Genomic DNA, 18,973 nt, shown 5'->3' with positions numbered 1-18,973 from the left:
ACAGGAAAGCCCCACTGAGACACGGTCTCTTTTACAAGGGAGTCTTGAATATCACAAATAAGAAGATATCTCAAAATCTGTAAACATAAAAATTAGATTTTTGAAGGGAGATAAGGTTTTCTAGACCTCTAGATGATTACATCTTAAGATCTATTCAAGAGCTTTGAATCTTAAGGTGAGGTGAGATTGTTTTTAAATGTTTTTTGTTAATTAGGTGTACTGACACTGGTGAAAAAGGCACACACAGAAACATTACATTTTTATACACTGTAAATATAAACATATACATGTGTGAAAACAATGCCTGAAAACCAACTTTTTTTCCCCAAATCACTTAGGCTTTGCAATTACATTCAGGATTTCACGTGTCTTTTTTGCAATGAGAAGGTTAAGCTGTAAAACTCTTTGATACTTTGGTCATAGACGATCAAATTTAAGCACCTCTCTCTGACAACAGCAAAACAAGACATAAAGTCAGCAGCCACACGAGCGGAGGAACAGGTTGTAATGTTTGTTACACACCAAAAAAACATTACTGACTAGATTAAAGATGTAGATTTGCTTAGCATTTAGCATTTTGTTTAGCATTATTGTTATAGAATGTTTTATCTTTCTTCTCTGGCAGACTTACCCAATGTGCAGAAAACTTATTTTTTTATTTAACAGGTTATGTAGTACTAAACTTCTATGTTTGCAGTCAAAGCTACAGGTGCATCAGTATTGTTCTTAAAAGTAATAAAAAAAGTATACACAGCAATAAAATTGCATAACACTGCTTCGCACGTTGAGTGTACTTATACCTTTATTTTGAAATGAAAAAACAGATCTGTATAATAATAATAAAGTATCAAACAGTCTATGGTATCAACATTATATATAAAATAAAAATAAAATATCTATTCAAGCTGTTGTTTTTCATACTTTTATTTGTGTGGCAGGAGGGAGTGTGTTTCTCATTTTATAAAACGAGAATGATTTCTAGATAAAATACTCTAGGCACTTATTCCTCTCATCATCTAGTTCTTGGGTCTCAATCTCAAACTTTTTCATGGCGATGAAATACTGAACAAACGGCTCTCCGAGGGTGCTGCGGATAACGTGATCCTCCCCCAATGCCTCCAGAGCGTCGTCAAGCTTCACGGGAATGGCAAACTCCTTCTGCTGACTGGGGGCTTTGTTCAGACTGCTCTCGACGTTCAGGTTTCGTCTGATGCCGTCCAGGCCTGCGGCCACAGTTGCAGCCAGCACGATGTAAGGGTTGGCCATGGCTGACCCCAACTTGTTGTCAATGTGTGTCTCCCTCCCTCCATGACACTTGATGTTGAAGGAGCTGCTGTTATCATTGCAGCCGCAGGTGGCGCAAAGCATTCGTTTGGGGTCTTTAATCGTTTTGGCGATGTGGCTCCGGCAGCCCAGCCCGGGGGACATCAGGCAGCTCAGGGCAGCAGAGTGGGTGAGGAGCCCGGCCAGCCATTTCCTGCCAATCTCAGATAACTCACCTGCCTTCTCCCCACTCTGGAAGAGGCTACGTCGCCCGTTAGCATCCCACAAGCTGTGAGAGAGCACCCCAGCGTTGTACATGCCATCGTCAGTGAAGAAGCTGGCAATGTAACTGTGTTTACGAGCCATCTCTTTGATGCCGGTGCGGAAGGTGAAGGCGCTGTCTGCGGCTGCAATCCCAAACTCTGGCCTCAGGTTGATCTCCATCTGGCCGGGGCCGCTTGCAGAGGAGATGCTGTCTATGTCTGCGCCCATGCAATACATGTTGTCCACCAGCTGCTGGAAGAAAGGCAGGTCATGGTTGCTGAGCAGAGTGGTGGCCGGGAAAAGGAGTGTCTTTGGTCCAATTCGGTCCGGCGCTCCTAGGACGCAGCATTCATAGGTGAAGGATGAGTTCAGGGAGAATCCCATGCTTTGGAGCTGTCCAAGGAGCTGCTTGGCAATGAGGCGAGGTGAAGTACGAAGGGGGCTTCCTGTCACCGTGCAGGGGTCGCATATGACCCGGGCTGTCTGCTCGGCCCAGGGTAAGACCCTGAAGGTCGAAAGATCAGGGATCAAAAGGACATCACTGCTAAAGTTGGCAGCACTGGCGTGGTCCACTTCATTGCTCTTGGGGCTCAGGGTCAGCTCCAAGTAGCTTCTCGGCATCGGTATCCCATATACCGCTTTCTCCTGTGGATGCAACGTTTACATTGAAGTAATAGTTCAATATTTTAGTGACATACAGTATAATCGTTCACTTTCTGTTTGAGAGTTAGATGAAAAAATCAATACCATTCTGATGTCTGTGAGGTAGAACTGAGAGGTGATTACCCTAGCTTAGCATAACTTGCTTGGCTCTGTGCAAAGTAAAAAAAACTTACCAACACCTCGAAAGCTCACATTATATATTATTTGTTTAATTTATACACAAACAGTAATGGAAAAAAGTTCAATTTCTGATTTTAAAAGGAGTTACATGGTGTTACTACATTTAAGCCATCCGCCCAGACCTTCAGATACAACGAACTCACTGCACCTGACGCAAAAATCCCTCTAAAACTGCATTTTTAGCCATACTAGTAGCATGGCTGAGTGGTTGGCAATGTCAGTCCACTACATTGGTCCAGGCTATTTGATGGATTGCCATGAAATGTTTTCATGGTCCCCAGAGGACTGGTGATTAGATAGATAGATAGATAGATAGATAGATAGATAGATAGATAGATAGATAGATAGATAGATAGATAGATAGATAGATAGATAGATAGATAGATAGATAGATAGATAGATAGATAGATAGATAGATAAGGTGAGTTGATTACATGGAAGAAGCGGACAGGCACTGTCTTGGACCGGGACACCCCATGGAGGTCGGTGGCCTCGAAACGGACAAAGTTGATGTTTTCTCTGGCGATCTGCTGCTTGATCTGCTCCATGGCTGAAATGAACCTCTGATTTCCAAAAATCTCAACAGTCTCCTTTTCGTTATCTGTGGAAAAGAGTTTGAAATATCTGCAAAAACATTGGACAACCACTGAAGTTTCATTTCAAACGTATTTAAATTCATGTTTTCCTTTACTATTTTTAAAGTCAGTGGTGTCAAGACCACTTTAGTAAAACCAAAGTTCCCTTTCAAGTCAATAGTATAGCTAAAAAATAAAATAAAAACATCTAGATCTAAATCTGCCCAGCTGATATTAGTTATTGCAGATATGTTGGTATCTGTGTATAACTATAAATTGCAGTACAGAAATGCCAAACTAGGTTTGATGGAATTTAGAAACGGTGTCTCCAGTACAGGGTTTGTCCACCAGAGAGCACTAAGAAGTTGACTGTGACATGGTCAAAAAAAACTAAGTATGAATATGCTATGTGAAAAGCTACTGATTAAAAAGGTACTTCTTTATTAAAGTTTTTAATATCATTATCAGCCTCAAAAAACCCAGTATCTGCAGGGTTATAATACTGAGGGCAGAGAAAATCGAATCCCATTGACAAACAACCTCAAAATAGGCAACAAAACATTGTTACAAATGTAAAACTAAAGATTAAAGAGTTTCTAATCGGTGATAAGAGATGTAAATCCTTCTGCTGGAGTTCAATTTCAAGTTAATTCTAGTAACTGACAAATCAATGTGTACAAGTTAAACTACTACAAATAAAAGTTCATTTCATTTTTGTCAGATTCAAGAAGTCAATATCCATTGATGAGTCCAAGTCAATTACAAGTTAGGTTAAAACTAGAACTAGAATTAGATAAAGCCAAGATTTTAAAACAAGACTCGACTCAAGACATGACTCATGTTGCAGCCCTGTGAGCCATCATCTTTTAATGGTTTGTCCTCAAATAGCTGAAGCTATCCACTCTCTATTTGCTCAATTTTAACTTTGTAGCAGAGTAGCAGATATTTATTCACTTGTGTCAGGGACAAACTTTTCTTTTAACCAAAACTTCACCAACCTGAATGAGAAGCTCCAGTCTCTCCCCAGGAGCTGCCGCTTGCATTTGTGTGTGTGCTAACTCCAGGCTGCCTATTTGTGTTGGCATCAGACCTGAATGAGCTGGATGAATCCATGCCGGAAGGCAGCTGAATAGATGTGCTATCGCTGGAGCTGGGGCCCTTTCTGGAAGCATCAGAATGGGGTTTGAAGGTGCTGAACACCCTGTTGGGGTTTCCATCGTCCTGCCGTCCGTCTGGCCTTCCACCACCACCACCGCCGCTGCTGCTGCTGCTGCTTCCATGGAGGTATGTATAAGGACGCCCTGGCTTCCCATCATCTCTTCCCCGGATGCTGAGCAGAGGACTGTCCCTCAGGATGCTCTTCAGCTCCTCCATGGTCTGCCTGGGGACGCACATCTCACCGTAGGGAACCCTGGCGTGAGTGGACTCCTCTGTGGTCCAGTCCTCCCCGACGACAGGTTCATCCATCCTGCGGTCATCGAGTCGCTCTGGGAGTTTGTGAGGCACAGGGCCGATGGAGATCACAGTCGGGGTGTCCGGAGGTAAAGGGGTGCTAGTGGGAGGGTGGACGATGGATGGACCTCCTCCTCTGCTGCTCCAGTCCACCACAGGCACATATTTCCCAGTGACCCTCACTCCCTTCCTGTGGCCCAGACTCATCCCAGTGCCATCTATTTGGTCTTTGCTTCTACTCTGGCCCTCCTGGAAAACACACAATGGGTCTATCACAAGTACGGTAAGAGATGAGTTACCAAAGAGTGCAAGGAATCAAGATCCAACTTGTCAATAGAGTCAAATAAAAAATATATATTTTAAGCCAAAGCTGCTGTGCCGTTCACAAGAAAAATGAAACAGTTAGGCGTGGAGCTGTTACCTTGAAATCTTCAGAGTCATTCATTTCTTTGTTTATACTCTTTCATGAACTGTGATTTAGAATTTGATTGTCCCCATGTGAAGGCAGAGCTTCACTCGCACATTAATTTTTATAGACAATTGGTACAATGGTGACGGATTAGAAAATTCTTTTTGCCCCCCCAACACCCACAGGAGTCCAGCTGGAAACTGGCACCGTCCAGCCGCTGGTAGACACTGAACCACTGCTGCTTTGAGCTCATTGGCTGCCCCATGAGGACAATTCAGTGTTGCTTTTGTGCCATTGCAAAGTGAAACTGCAGAGCTCAGCAGCTGCTTGCGTTTCCAGAAACATATGGGAGCAAAAGTATTTATTCCAGAGAGATGAAAACACACAACTGTGAGTACCAGACAATGGCTGCGGTTAGTGATGGTCTGTGCATTAAAGAACCGCTGTTTGAGTGAAATCACTCTCCAATCAGCAGTGTGTTTTCTTAAGGAAGAAACCTAATAGGAATGTTTAGGCAAAATCAGCTGAAATTACATATTTATTGTTCTGCGTCAGCTCTAACCAGTTTCAGTCAGTGTAGTTTAATATCATAGAAGTATGGTAACACTTTCTAATGAGTTATATGTAATAAAATGTTCTGATCTCACCACAAGGTCGAAAAGCATGTGACACAGCTGAAAGCTCCGGAGCAGCCACTAAATGGACCTTGTGATGAGATTGTTTTGTCAACTACTGAATTCAAAATCAAAAACGAACTTTCAGTTTATATGTTGTAATTAATGGCCATTTATTAATGGACAATAAATAATGGATTAACACTTATAGAATCATAATAAAATATAAGGAGCTTTTTTGTTGTGTTGTGAAAATGTATTTATTTATAAACATATATATAAATGATGAATTAGAGCTGCATATAAACCCATATGAAGTAAATGTATGCTGAAAGTAAATAACACCTGATGGAAGTATTGGTAACTTTTTGTTGTAAATGCTGTAAATTTAAGGAAATAATCAGTAGATAATAAGTAAAATTCCTTATATTTAAGTAAATATAGGGAAATAAGATTTCCTAAAATGAAAAAAAAAGAAACCAAATTAAATATTCATTTATTATTTACTTTTTACTGGTAACTTTATTCTACATACTTTATATGTATATCTTGTCTGTAGACTAATTACTCATCCCTGGAATTAATCTATAGGTAGGGAACCAATTGATCACTGTCTCTATGGTCCTTTTTTAAGGAACATTCTTGGACGTTATGAAACAAACAGGATATTACAGAACTGTAAAATAAAGTGTAACCAACGGATTTCTTTAGCAAAACATTAATGAATGATTTATTAACCATTAGTACAGCTAATAGTTACAACATACAATAGTTAAGTATATCTTATCATATAGTGGTACCAATATAATTAAGGTTTTATTTACTTTACTTATTGTTTAAATGCTTCTATATATTTAGCAACCCACAATGTCTACCATTGTTATTAATATAATAGGCTACTACATTTGCACTGCACCTATTACAGGCCTGTATCTGGTATACATTGGGCTGAATCTCCAGTTATAACGACGTGTGACTCAACTCTGACTTCAACACTGATAATGTGGGACTTAAACATCAAATGGCCTGATAAAGTGAACTTAATTAGGACCTAATCGACTGAGAAATAAGCTTCTCTGCATCAACTTTAATGTGCTTGTTAATGTTAATAGACCTGCATGTGGTCAGAGTTTACACACATACATACCCACCACTGTCAAAACTTTACATTTATAAAGGCTCTGTTCACCCAAATTGCAAGTTTCTATCAATGCATGGAGATTCGGTGTTTTTTACCAAGGTTTTGAGATAACTGCCAATATTCGTCTACTTCTGCAGCAACCACGGTACAGTGGAGGTGGATAGAGTTTTATTTGGCGTATTTTAAGTAGGCTCAGGCAACATGATGACATATACTGTGGGATCATTTAAATGTATCATCAGTGATTTTACAATACCATCTCTCTGTACCATCTCTGGGTGCATGAGGGCTGCTTTATAATCATTTATATATAATGTATATTGTATCTATCTATCTATCTATCTATCTACGATAGCTAGATAGATAGATAGATAGATAGATAGATAGATAGATAGATAGATAGATAGATAGATAGATATACACACACAGGCTATATACACTCACCTAAAGGATTATTAGGAACACCATACTAATACTGTGTTTGACCCCCTTTCACCTTCAGAACTGCCTTAATTCTACGTGGCATTGATTCAACAAGGTGCTGAAAGCATTCTTTAGAAATGTTGGCCCATATTGATGGATAGCATCTTGCAGTTGATGGAGATTTGTGGGATGCACATCCAGGGCACGAAGCTCCCGTTCCACCACATCCCAAAGATGCTCTATTGGGTTGAGATCTGGTGACTGTGGGGGCCATTTTAGTACAGTGAACTCATTGTCATTAATTGCATTAATGAGAAATTGAACAGGTGTTCCTAATAATCCTTTAGGTGAGTGTACAGTATGTTGGATCAATGCGATTATTTTTGTCATTTTATTTCTGACAAATATTGTATTTTAAATCCATACACAGTGTCTCAATTGTGTATTAAACTGTGAAATATATATGATACATGATATTTTACACAATGTAAAATTACATATTCCATATTTGAAGATCCTATAGCTTAAGACAGTAAAATATATATTATATATATAAATTTATTGATTGTAGGGATCGATTGTCCTTTAAACTCCTACTTACAGTCAGTTTAGTTTAATTAATAATACAGAATCTATTTATTAATTGTTCCTAAATCTCTCATGTTTCAGTCTTTGTAATTCTGGATCATTTCCGGTGTTCTGGCCACATGTGGCTCCAGGAGGTAAAAGAGCAGTCAGGCCTCAGCAGCGACCACCTGACCTGTGCAGCATGGAGCATAGGCATGGAGGCAGAAAGATGTCTGGGCTAAACACCTCCTCACATTTTCAGGGTGGGGTTTTAAAAAGCTGCCTCAAGCTAGAGATAATTAAATACAGGAAGGAACGGAAGTTGCCTGGGTTTCTCTTCAAAATAAAGCTTAAGGTGTGTCATTCCTTGGAACAAAAATGCTACAAAGGAATAAAAATAAATAAATAAATAAACAAATACATCACATTGTAAAATCATGGCTAAGAATTTAAATTTTCAGAAATCTGACAAACACTGAATATTCTTAAAAGTTCAATAAATTCAAAATGCCTTACAGCAGGAGCCACACCTAAAGTACTGAACACTGTCAACATGTTGTTGTTATGATTCCAGTATTGTCGTGTGTTGGTGGTAACTTTTGTGTTAACTTCTCTCCACCTGTTTTCGATTTCGGGAATTCAACTGTAAGCTGATGAAACTGGTTGGACAGGCTCTAGCGTGAAGTTCAATTTAAGAATATGACTGTCGTTTGAAGGCCTGACACCTTGGTGAAAAGTATTTTACCTGCCATGCAGCAGCATGTTTTGTACCATATTTCCCCAGTTACTATGCTTTTTACAGAAATCATCATCATCATCTTGTTCTTCATCATGTCCTCATGTCTTGGATTTTAGGAATTTGAGCAGCCTTGGGGGACACAATTTAAAATGTACACATGGTGGGTATTTTATAGGCTGTTTCCAGTATTTTTAGGCTCAATATGTTTCTATTTGAGTACTTCTGGCCAATAGTAAATAAAGGAGTCCTTATTTCTCCATTAGTTTGACAGGTAGTGTACACAAGGCAGAATTTAATAAATTATGAGAAAATAATTGGAAACCTGGTGTCTGGTTAAAATGTTCTGGGGGCGATGGGAGAACTTGGACTCATGAACTCTGGCAACAGTCCTGTTATAATTACTTTTCAGTAGTATTTCCTACAAGGCATTACAAGACAGCACTGTGCATCAAACATGTCAAAATGTAACAAGCCATCTTCTGGTAACATACAAAAGAAGAACATCATATGTGATCCTACAGGATCCTTTTATACATTTTATATTTATGTGCAAAATTTCAAACAAATTGTGCACTAAATAGTACAAGAAAGAAAAGCAATGCTACATGCTTTGTAAAGTTCATCCACATAAAAGGCTTTTCCCTATCTGCCAATGTTGTATTTCTCTAACTAATTTGTACCAGGTTTTTAGAAATACTGAATCCAAAATCCCTTACCCTCTTTAATCCTTTTTTTTCTTCTGTCCATAGTGGTAGCTTCAACCTGTTATTTAGATTGTCGATTAATCTGCTGATTACTTTATCAATGAATTGCGTAATGGTGTAGTCAATGAAGATTAAGAACAAAATGACAAATTCCCTTCACTAAAGGTGGTTTCTTCGAATAGCTTTTTTTAATCTCTGACCAATTGTACAAAACTCAAAGATATTAAATTAATAATTAAATAAAACAGAGATACCAGCAGCTTTAAGAAGAGTAGTAGTCCTAGTGTTTTATTTTGGAAGTTTCAACAGGAAGAGGCGTTCGGCTTTCTTTCCAGGCGGACCGAGTCGTCGCAGTACGTCAGGAGACTTCGGCTCCGCTCGGAGAAACGGCATCGGACTGTATGGTGGAGAACCGTTTCACAGTTTTACCTTTTTCTGGGGACCGGCTGTATGATTAAGCTACAATCTTCAATGAGTAAGCATATCCCAGTAAGTAACGTGTTTTTTATTTATTTATTGGCTGCCATTTTGTTTCAGTTTTAATTCCTTCGGCTGCTTGTGTTGTAAAAAAAAAAAAAAAAATCAGCCCGTTACCGTTACCAGCTGGCCTTCCTCGGTGAAATCACGGCCTGTTTCTCACGAACCCGGTTTAAAATCTTCCTGACTCTAACGCTTAAGACTTAATCTCTTACTTAACTCTGACATAAATTGATTGAACGTGTGTTTGCCCCTGTTTTTTAAGTGGTAATTAAAAGCTTTGTGTGTTGTTCGTCAAGGCTCGGAAGCGGCGGTAGGATGCGCAGCACGGGCTGGTCCTTGCTAACGTTAGTCCTCTCGAAGTTTCTGTCTGATTAAATCGACGCATTTTCACGTGAAATAAGTCAAAAATCTAAATGACATTTTCTTTGTGATTTTTCGACACGCACTACCTGCCTGCTGCTTCAACGAGGCGTCGTATTTGTCACCTGAAAGCAACGTGGGTCGAGGGTCCATCGCTCAGCTCTTTGACAGCCTATAGGCCTCCAACGCTATATGATGGCGCCCAGTCGCTCCTCACACAAAGGACACTTTACAGCCTTGCACTGCAATAACATGTCATCAATTTAAATGATCCTTTTTATGTTTCTCACCTTGCTTTTGTCTTTTTACAACACTTCCCTCTCTGTCATTTGTTCGCTCCATTTTTGTTCGCTATGCAACATTTTCCATCAAATTCTGTTTTTCAGCCGGAAAAATGCCGGATTAACAAAGCATGCTTGATCAGCTTAGGTTTTAGTATTTGGAGCATAAGCTGCAGGACAGAAACATTTCCAGCAAGTGGGCCTTCAGATATTAATACCCTGCTTAAGGGTGTAAAGGGCAAAAACATTAAGAACTCAGCTTAATGGCAGTGAAACCATTTGAGAGTCCGATTGACGACGACGATGATGATAATAACAGTTAAAGCCCAGCTGAAGGCCTCGTGGTGAGCTCAGCTTTCACAGATATGACCTAGATGTCAGAAATGACACATCCTTCTTATTGTGCAGCAGCAGCCATTAGGTGGGATGTTACACAGTACTGCAGTGTGACTTTATGTAACATACTCACAGGTAGACTTTCATTTTTGTCGTCTTATTTTACCATCTTCCCTCCTGTGAAGCATTGCATCTCACATCCTTGCAGTTAACAGTGTCGTGCTTAACATGCTGAGGTGGGTTAATAACGCACAAAAACACACAAGAGTTCACATTTTTAGCTTTGTATGATTGCACCTCATTAGTTCTTAAACACTGGGAAATGCGCAACTTGTTTTTAGTGTAAATGTAAATTTTATATTTAATTTCTGGCAGTGTATGAAAACCGGGACTTGCAGATAGGGGTGGGGTAAAAAAGCGATACAGCATAGTATCATGATATTTGCCATGGCAATACTGTATCGATACACGGAGGCCAAGTATCGATATTTTATTATATAAATTGCAGATGGGACGTTTAACTTTTTGGTACTAGAATAATAAAATCTATTTCTTTTTTAGTCCACTAGAAAACTTAACAGGACCATATAGAGGACAGAAAAAGTGATATGAACATGACTTTAGGGACCTAATTGGAAGTTGGAAAAAGGTAATAAATCACAATATATCTCAATATATTTAAAATCGAATCGCAACATAAATATTGGGATAATATCGCATCGTGGGGCCTCTGGTGATTCCCACCCCTACTTGCAGAACACTGTCTCATGTCTGCGTTGAAGTCTGGTCTATGTTAGGCTTTTTCTTCGATCGATCACTTCTTCTGAGTTTAATCTTTGAGTCTTAAGGACTGACACTTGTCTGTAGATGCAGTATCATTATCTAGGCCACTATTGGGTTACGGTGATGTTAGTCATCAGTGTACAGAAGGGAGTCTGCGGGTGTGTATGACGCATCTGTTTGACAAAACAGAAATGTTAACCAGTGTATTTTGCACCCGTTCTGGAAAGAAGAGATAAAAATCTCAAAACATCAGCAGCATTTGTGGGTATTGTTGAATCTGTTGCTTTGTTGTGTAAAATGACAAATAACCATCTCAAGTTGTAGAGTAGAGTCTAAAGTGCTGATGTGTAACAGTCAGTAAACCAAAACTATGAAGTTATTTGTGACAAATTCACTGGTTTTAGGTTATTAAATGTGAATATTTTCTATGATAGTAAACAGAATGGGCTTTGGACTGCTGGTCGTCCAAATAATTAATAAATAAAAGAATCGATAATCATTAGTTGCAGCTCTAACTTGAATATTAAAATAAGATCATTATATTTCCATAGGTCAATTAACCAACCTTAGTATTTGGTAGTAGTACTTTTACTATTCACTATCAGTATGTTCTCAAAGGAAATAGCTTGAACTTTTTCTAAAATAAGGGTATTGTTCAATCCCAAGTCGGAGATCGCCAAAATGTTTCAAGTGTATACCACCAGGAGCTGTTTTGTCACGTTTCAGTGCCAAAGCAAAGAGCACCAGGACTGAACCCCCCCGTGTTGTTTCTTTCCTTTTTAAATCTGTGTTTTTAAAAGCACCTTGTTCTTCTTTCTCCTTGTCCCGCTCTGTGTCCTGCAGCAGTTCTGTGGTGTTCTGGGTCACACATTTATGGAGTTTCTGAAGGGCAGTGGGGACTACTGCCAGGCTCAGCACGCTGCCTATGCAGACGAGTGAACGGCCAAACTCGCCATCGATCCGACGCACTTGAGCCACAGGAGGGACCCCGGAAAGTTGGCAGGACCGGGACGCCTCCCAGAACCAGCGACAACTCGGCCTGGATGGGGTAACTTCACCCGCTGCACACTGCCCTCGTCGGCTTCCGCCTGGCCTGAATCAAGGTGGAACCAGCCTTGTTTTTTTCCCCCTTCCTTTTCTTTTGTTTTATTCCAAAGCAGAGGGTTTTGAGTTATTTCTCTGATTGTCCACCCTTTTTCGGCCGTTAACTCCTCAAATTTCCCCATTTTCCTGTCGCAGCCTTCGTTTAGTTTTGTTTTTTGCCAACTTCGAAGAAGACCGGAGGATTTCTGTTTCTGGGTTTCTAGAAGCTCGTTGGAAGTTTTTGTTTGACATTCCCTCCGAGGTTAACTAAGTGTTTACATTAGAGTTTTTACTCTGTGGAAGACTTCTGGGTTTTGTTTTGGGTTTCTTTTTTTACGTTGTCACAATGGCTCGTATGAACAGACCAGCCCCTGTGGAGATCACCTACAAAAACATGCGGTTCCTCATTACCCACAATCCCACCAACGCCACCCTGAACAAGTTCATCGAGGTGAGCCTCAGTGTCATTGGTTAAAAGTTAAAATTTAATCAGTCAGATTTGAGGTTTACACATTTTTAAGCTTACGCATTTTTTGAAGTAATACGTTTCTAGAACTGTATCTTCACATTTGGGAAACATGAGGACAAAGAAAATGTGCTCGGAAATATAATATTTTGAAACTGACAGTAATGGAAGATAATAAAAGCCCTCTGAAATATTCAGTGGAAGATAAAACACGTGAGACTAATTCAGTTTTATTGCTTGTGTACTTACTTTATGTTTGGTATTGTTTCTTTCTAATATATCGTGTGATGTGTTTTTTACAGGAGCTGAAGAAATATGGCGTGACCACCGTTGTGAGAGTTTGTGAGGCCACCTATGATGCCACCTTGGTGGTGAAAGAGGGAATCCAAGTTCTGGTGAGTTCAAGACTACAAACTCATTGACTCCTTCATGCATCAAACCAAACTCAATGTGGGGTTTTTTTTGCTCTTTTTCTCTCCCAACTCTGTGCTACTTTCCTGAACACGCCCTGTCAGTTTTATGCTTGTGTTTTTACTGAGTGTTGAGTAAAATTTTCCATTAATAAAAGGCATAACAGACTAAGACCAATGATAACACTGAGCTCACAGCTTGTACCTTTTCACTCTTTCCAACACTGTGAATTAATGAATGATTTAATGAGTTTTTGAGCAAGCAGACCAGGGAGGAAAGTGTTTAATGTTTTAATTTTCAAAACCATAGTAATAAATATTTACTTTTTAATCAGCAATTTAAAGATGGATTAGGAACTAAAGCATATATAAATTAATGAACTAAGTAGTGAATATCATTCATTTCATTATTTATTCATTTGTTGATTGTTTTTAGTGAAGTGTTATCTTCACGGTGCTTGTTTTGTTCAATGAACATTTAAAAACCAAATATATTAAATTTACATTCATATAAAAGCAGCTAATCCTCACATTTAAGAAGCTGAAAACAAATGTGTCTGGATCTGTGCTTTATTATTAACTTAGAAGATGAATCTATTATGAAAACAGTTGTCAAATGTATTTCTGTCAATCGATTAAGAGATTAATCAACTAATTGTTGCAGCACCAATTAAATTATATGCTCATGGATTCATTTAATGACATAGAAACCAAAGAGAAGTACAGTACATAAACTGATTCTGTCACTAACTAGATTAAGTGGGTCAACTTCATGTGTAGCCACTAAAAAAGAGAAGAAAGGGGGGAAAAAAACCTTCCTAACGTCCCTCCCCCACTCCCAACAACAACATTTTTGTTTCCCTTCAGCTGGTTCAGCCCTCACACTTCTTTTGTTTTGGTTTCCGAGAATCTGGGTACATGACATCATTTCCCTCTTTCCCCATCTTCTTTTCCAGGATTGGCCTTTTGACGATGGAGCTCCTCCCTCCAACCAGATCGTGGATGATTGGCTGAACCTGCTGAAGCTGAAGTTTAGGGAGGAGCCCGGCTGCTGCATCGCTGTCCACTGTGTGGCAGGGCTGGGGAGGTGAGCACTCGCTGTCAGAGAGATTAATGTGTGTTCTTATCATAAGGGATTATATTTTACACGTCATTTCTGTGCGTTGGGATGTGACAAATAATTGTACACTTTTTGATACAGACAGTTATTTTGTTGAGAAAGAGAAAATGAATCCATAATCACTTTTGATGAGCGATTGTTTGTCTTTTATCATTTAACATTAAGTTTCCTTGTCAAATGTGAGGATGTGCTGCCTTTCTGTTTTGTATCACTGTAAATTTAATGTCTTTGGTTTACGGAGGTTGATCCTGACGAAACAATCAAGTTGATGATTTAAATATAGTTGCAGCCCTAGAAACAAAGCTTTCAAAGCAGTTATTAGAAGCCGATATTGTCTCATTTTGATGTATATGTAAAATTAGATGGTTGAAAATTAGATAAGATAATTGGTTTTGATAGATTTTTACATTTGTCATTGGTTTCAAAAGCAAACTACAAAATCCAAGGGCAGCTGGGCTATTAAATGTCCTTGATTTAATCCTCCTTGAGTACCTATAACCCGGATGACTGAAAATCACATGAGTTTTTGTTTATGTTCCCATACATGACTCATGAAATCACTCACATACAACAACCTGCCTAACAGGTTCTGTTTTCATTGTTTCTAAAATCAGAGATTTAAAAATAGATGAACTTCCGCTCCCCGGTGTCCTATTACACACACACACACAGCTCACAGTCACAAATATGAGGGTTGGGAGAACTTTGCTGATTAAGTTTTTGGACTCAACTTGAACTCAACAGAGGTCTTTCTGAGGATAGATGAAATCAGAGAGTAGAGTAATGTAAATCAAATCTGTTTAACTGACACACTTTGTGCTTTGTTTCCCTTGCAGAGCTCCTGTTCTGGTCGCGCTCGCCTTGATCGAATGTGGGATGAAATACGAAGATGCTGTCCAGTTCATTCGACAGTAAGATTGCATGACAAATAAAACCTTTTGACAGAGGTGCAGTGTTTGCCCAGAAGAAGGTTATGTTTTGTTTGAAAAGCCAATCCAGCCTTCTGGTGATCCTTCATTTCACAGTGAAACGGCACGCTGTAGTAGTGTTATAAATAAAGCCTGACTGAAAGTGGATATTTCACGTTTAAAAATCTGATAATGTATCTGCAAATATTGTATTTTCGGGGGCATTTTCCCCTTTTATTACAAATGACAGTCCAGAGGTAGATGGGAAACAAGGGAAGAAAGAGAGGCGTGCAACAAAGGTAATGGCTAGAATCAAACCGTGGACGTTGTGGTATGTCAGGAAGCATCAACATTTTTCTAAAGATCCCTTAAATTTGCCTATATTTGATCATTACAACCAGGATATCTACTGAGCTCTACACGTAACAGTTGTCACTGCTCTCTGGTGGACAAACTATGTAATGGAGACCCTTCACTTCCTCAAGCATTCAGTATCTTTGGCATTTATGTACAGCAGATTCTTATTGCTTATCATATAAAGATACCACGTTATCTGTGATAAGCCCACACTGCCTGATTATGTTGGCCGTGGCCGTCAAATAATTTTGAGATCTCCCTGTTTTCCCGTGAGAGAGAGGACTCACAGAAAATGAATGTTTGGGTAAAGCAGGGAGGGATGAGTCATAACTTTTAAATAGCTGAGATATCGGATAGTGAGAAAAGAGGGATTTCAGTAGGAACGGTGGATAGTGCTTTCAAGTATGTGTTGTCATTTCTTGAAATATTTTTAGGTTCCACATGTTTTGAAACTTTTGAATTTCATAGAAATTTACTAGAATGTTGCGGGGGGGGTCTGGGAGCATTTAATTTTAAATGGCTACATATTATGAAAGGAGAAACCAGAAACAGAAGTCTCGCTCAAGGACAGTTCTTGCTCTGAAATCTCCCGAGTTGTTTTAGGAACACCGATGGGACAACTCGCCACTCACAAGATTTCAGAACGGGAGTTGTCCTTGAGCGAGACTTCAGCTGGTTGGCGGTTGTCAGCTGAAGCCGTCTATTGCACAGATTCCAAAACTGTTTGTACTTACTAGTTATTTCCACACCAAAATATGTAAAAAAAAACAAAAACAAAAGGGCTCAGGTTTAAAAATACCATATTATCCTTTAATTTTTCTAAATATAAAAAAACATTCCTAGGTTAATTTTATCCATTAACATTTTCTGACTTGATTTTCCTGAATATTTATTATATCAAGTAGGGTTGAAACGATTCATTGATTAATAAAATACAAATTCTTTGCATCAATGCTTTGTTCAATCCATATAACTATACAGCACAGTGTTTTGCACGGACATTTTGGGACATTTTGGGACATTTTGGGACATTTTGGGGCCTTTTGGGGCAGCTGTGGCTCAGGAGGTAGAGCGGGTTGGCCGATAATCGGAAGGTCGGCGGTTCAATCCCTGGCTCCCCCTGGTTGCGTGTCGAAGTGTCCTTGGGCAAGATACTGAACCCCGAATTGCCCCTGGCGGCTATTCCGCCAGTGTATGAATGTGTGTGAATGTTAGTTTCCGTTTGAGCACTTAGGCTCAGTGTATGAATGTGAATGACTGGTGAATGCAGATGTAGTGTAAAAGCGCTTTGAGTGGTCGAAAAGACTAGAAAGGCGCTATACAAGTACGGAGCATTTACATTTACATTTATTACTGTCGCACAGTGCGCTTACGCTGCGAACATGACGTGATTATGATGGCGCTGTTTGCAAAGTGGAGGAAGAGAGAAAATAGCGAGGGACAAAGAAGAAAGTGTCCAAAGTCTGGGATTATTTCAAGCTAAAGAAAACAACAACTGATGAAGCGTTGAAATAATCTATAGAAGCTTCGAATGATAAAATCATTGTTAGCTGCAGCCCTAATATCAAGATATACTAAATTACTGATATAAGTGACATATATTGTAATGAAAGATTGTATACTTATTGCTCTCCCCTAATCAAAATATACAGCCATTTAAAATCAAATGTCCTTTCTATGAAAATCCAAATATTTTAAAGCATGTGGGAGCTAAAAGCATTTCATGAAATGACATAGCACATACTTTAAAGCACTCCATCCACTTCTACTGAAATCACTCTTTTCTCACTATCTCAGCTATTTAAAAGTTATGACTCATCCCTCCCTGCTTTATGTTCAACCCAAACAATCAGTTTCTGTGAGTACTATCACTCACAGGAAAACAGGGAGATAAATGTGTGGCCAACAAATACAATAGCATTGACATTAAAATAGATGGAAATGGGGCCACAGTTTCAAAATACCAAAATCACCCTTTAACTGTCCGACCTTGTGGTGTTTGAAGCGATTGATGAAGATCTGTTGAAATGAGTTGACATTGTCATTGTTTCTTCCAGGAAGCGTCGAGGAGCGTTCAACAGTAAGCAGCTGTTCTACCTGGAAAAATATCGTCCAAAGATGCGCCTGCGCTTCAAAGATTCCAACGGCCATCGCAATAACTGCTGCATCCAGTAGAGCCAAACCCTGAGCCACGCCAAGGCAAATCCCCCCCTTCCCCCACCTCACTAGCTTATTACCTGGCAGGCTTGTTTTCTTAGTCATTGTGTTGAAAAACCATGCTCTGTAATTTAACTGTCCCCTTTCCCCACTCCAGGTTCAAACTCAAGTGTCCCAAAAAAGAAAACAGTAAAATTAGTTGTGTGAACCGGAATCACCGTGTTTTCTCTTGATGTCCCCCCCTCTCCCCCCAAAAAAAAAATTCGGAAGGGCAGCGCTGAGTCGTGTATCATTGTAAGATGTTGGATTAATTGTTTTCGGCAAACGCATCCCAAAGATTTTAATTGGCCAGTACGGTTACATCGCCTAATAAATTTTTAATTTCATGATGTGAGGAATTATGTAAACCCCGTTCAATTTTAGGGTTCCGTTTCAAGACTGACTGGAAAAAGGTATGCCTTCCTTCAAATCAGATGGTTCATCCGTAAATGCCTTACAATCGAAGTGGAACAAAGGCAATTGAGGCGGGAGTCGACTCCCGCTGGCATTTGGGAAAGGTCATTTTTCTACTCGGAACAAAAAAAAAAAGAAAACGTTGCCTTTGTCTTGTGCAGGAAGTCTTACACTCACTTAAGCCCTTTCAGTAACTATTTTTTAATATAAAATGCTTACTTGTTGCAATATTTGTCAATTGAAAGTCTAGGAACTCGTACTTTTGTTTCTTTTCTCTATCAGATCTTCTGTTTACTAATTAACTGCCATGTCCAAAATGTGATTTAGTTTTTTGTTTTAGTTTGTTTCTTTTTTCTTTTTTTTGCTTCAAACTGGACTTCCAACGTCTGCTATATTTTGTATGCCTTTTTATTTGATGTCGGTAACTTAAGACTTGGATACTTGATGATTTTATGTATTTGAAAATGTGTAGTATTATTATTATTAGGTTGGCTATTTATACTATCAATGGATGTGTGATTTAGTACCGTGAGCGACAAAGTTGTACCTGTTCACCAACTTGTGAGTCAGTGAGAGTACATTAAATGATACACTGAAAAAGAAAATAGTCAATGGGTGGTTATTTTCACTGGTTATGAATTAATATCATGATTGTATAGAAAGTGCTTTTTTAAATTGTGTCTGAATGGATTTTCATTCTCAACTGTGGAAATAGTAGTTAGATACGAAAAAATAAATTCTACTACTAATTCTACTTACCAGCTACTTTCCACAGCATGTTATCA

At 39.1% G+C, this 18,973-nt stretch overlaps 2 protein-coding genes across 3 annotated transcripts; one reads left to right on the top strand and one right to left on the bottom strand.

Annotated features, from left to right (window-relative positions):
- Positions 1-722: 722 nt before the first annotated feature.
- LOC119891379 (lengsin-like) lies at positions 723-5,071 on the bottom strand. Its single transcript, XM_038703025.1, has 4 exons — positions 4,990-5,071; positions 3,944-4,666; positions 2,805-2,971; positions 723-2,172 (listed from the first exon to the last, which is right to left on the bottom strand). The coding sequence occupies exons 1-4, from the start codon at positions 5,069-5,071 to the stop codon at positions 979-981; spliced, it is 2,166 nt and encodes a 721-aa protein (XP_038558953.1). The 3' UTR covers positions 723-978.
- Positions 5,072-9,327: 4,256 nt separating this feature from the next.
- Positions 9,328-18,793, top strand: ptp4a1 (protein tyrosine phosphatase 4A1). Of its 2 annotated transcripts, none has more exons than XM_038713011.1 (6): positions 9,328-9,483; positions 12,078-12,768; positions 13,086-13,178; positions 14,150-14,280; positions 15,150-15,224; positions 17,636-18,793. In XM_038713011.1, the coding sequence occupies exons 2-6, from the start codon at positions 12,664-12,666 to the stop codon at positions 17,751-17,753; spliced, it is 522 nt and encodes a 173-aa protein (XP_038568939.1). In that variant the 5' UTR covers positions 9,328-9,483; positions 12,078-12,663; the 3' UTR covers positions 17,754-18,793. The 2 variants fall into 2 exon arrangements, with proteins under 2 accessions (XP_038568939.1, XP_038568948.1); XM_038713020.1 differs by having other exon boundaries at positions 9,354-9,483; positions 12,081-12,768.
- The last annotated feature ends 180 nt before the right edge of the window (positions 18,794-18,973 follow it).

The sequence above is a fragment of the Micropterus salmoides genome, unplaced genomic scaffold (genome assembly GCF_014851395.1).
Source record: "Micropterus salmoides isolate LMB-PRFRI ecotype aquatic unplaced genomic scaffold, ASM1485139v1 Ms_hic_scaffold_1, whole genome shotgun sequence".
Lineage (NCBI taxonomy): Eukaryota > Metazoa > Chordata > Actinopteri > Centrarchiformes > Centrarchidae > Micropterus > Micropterus salmoides.
Note: the sequence above shows the minus strand (reverse complement) of the source record. Positions and strands in the feature narration are given on the sequence as shown.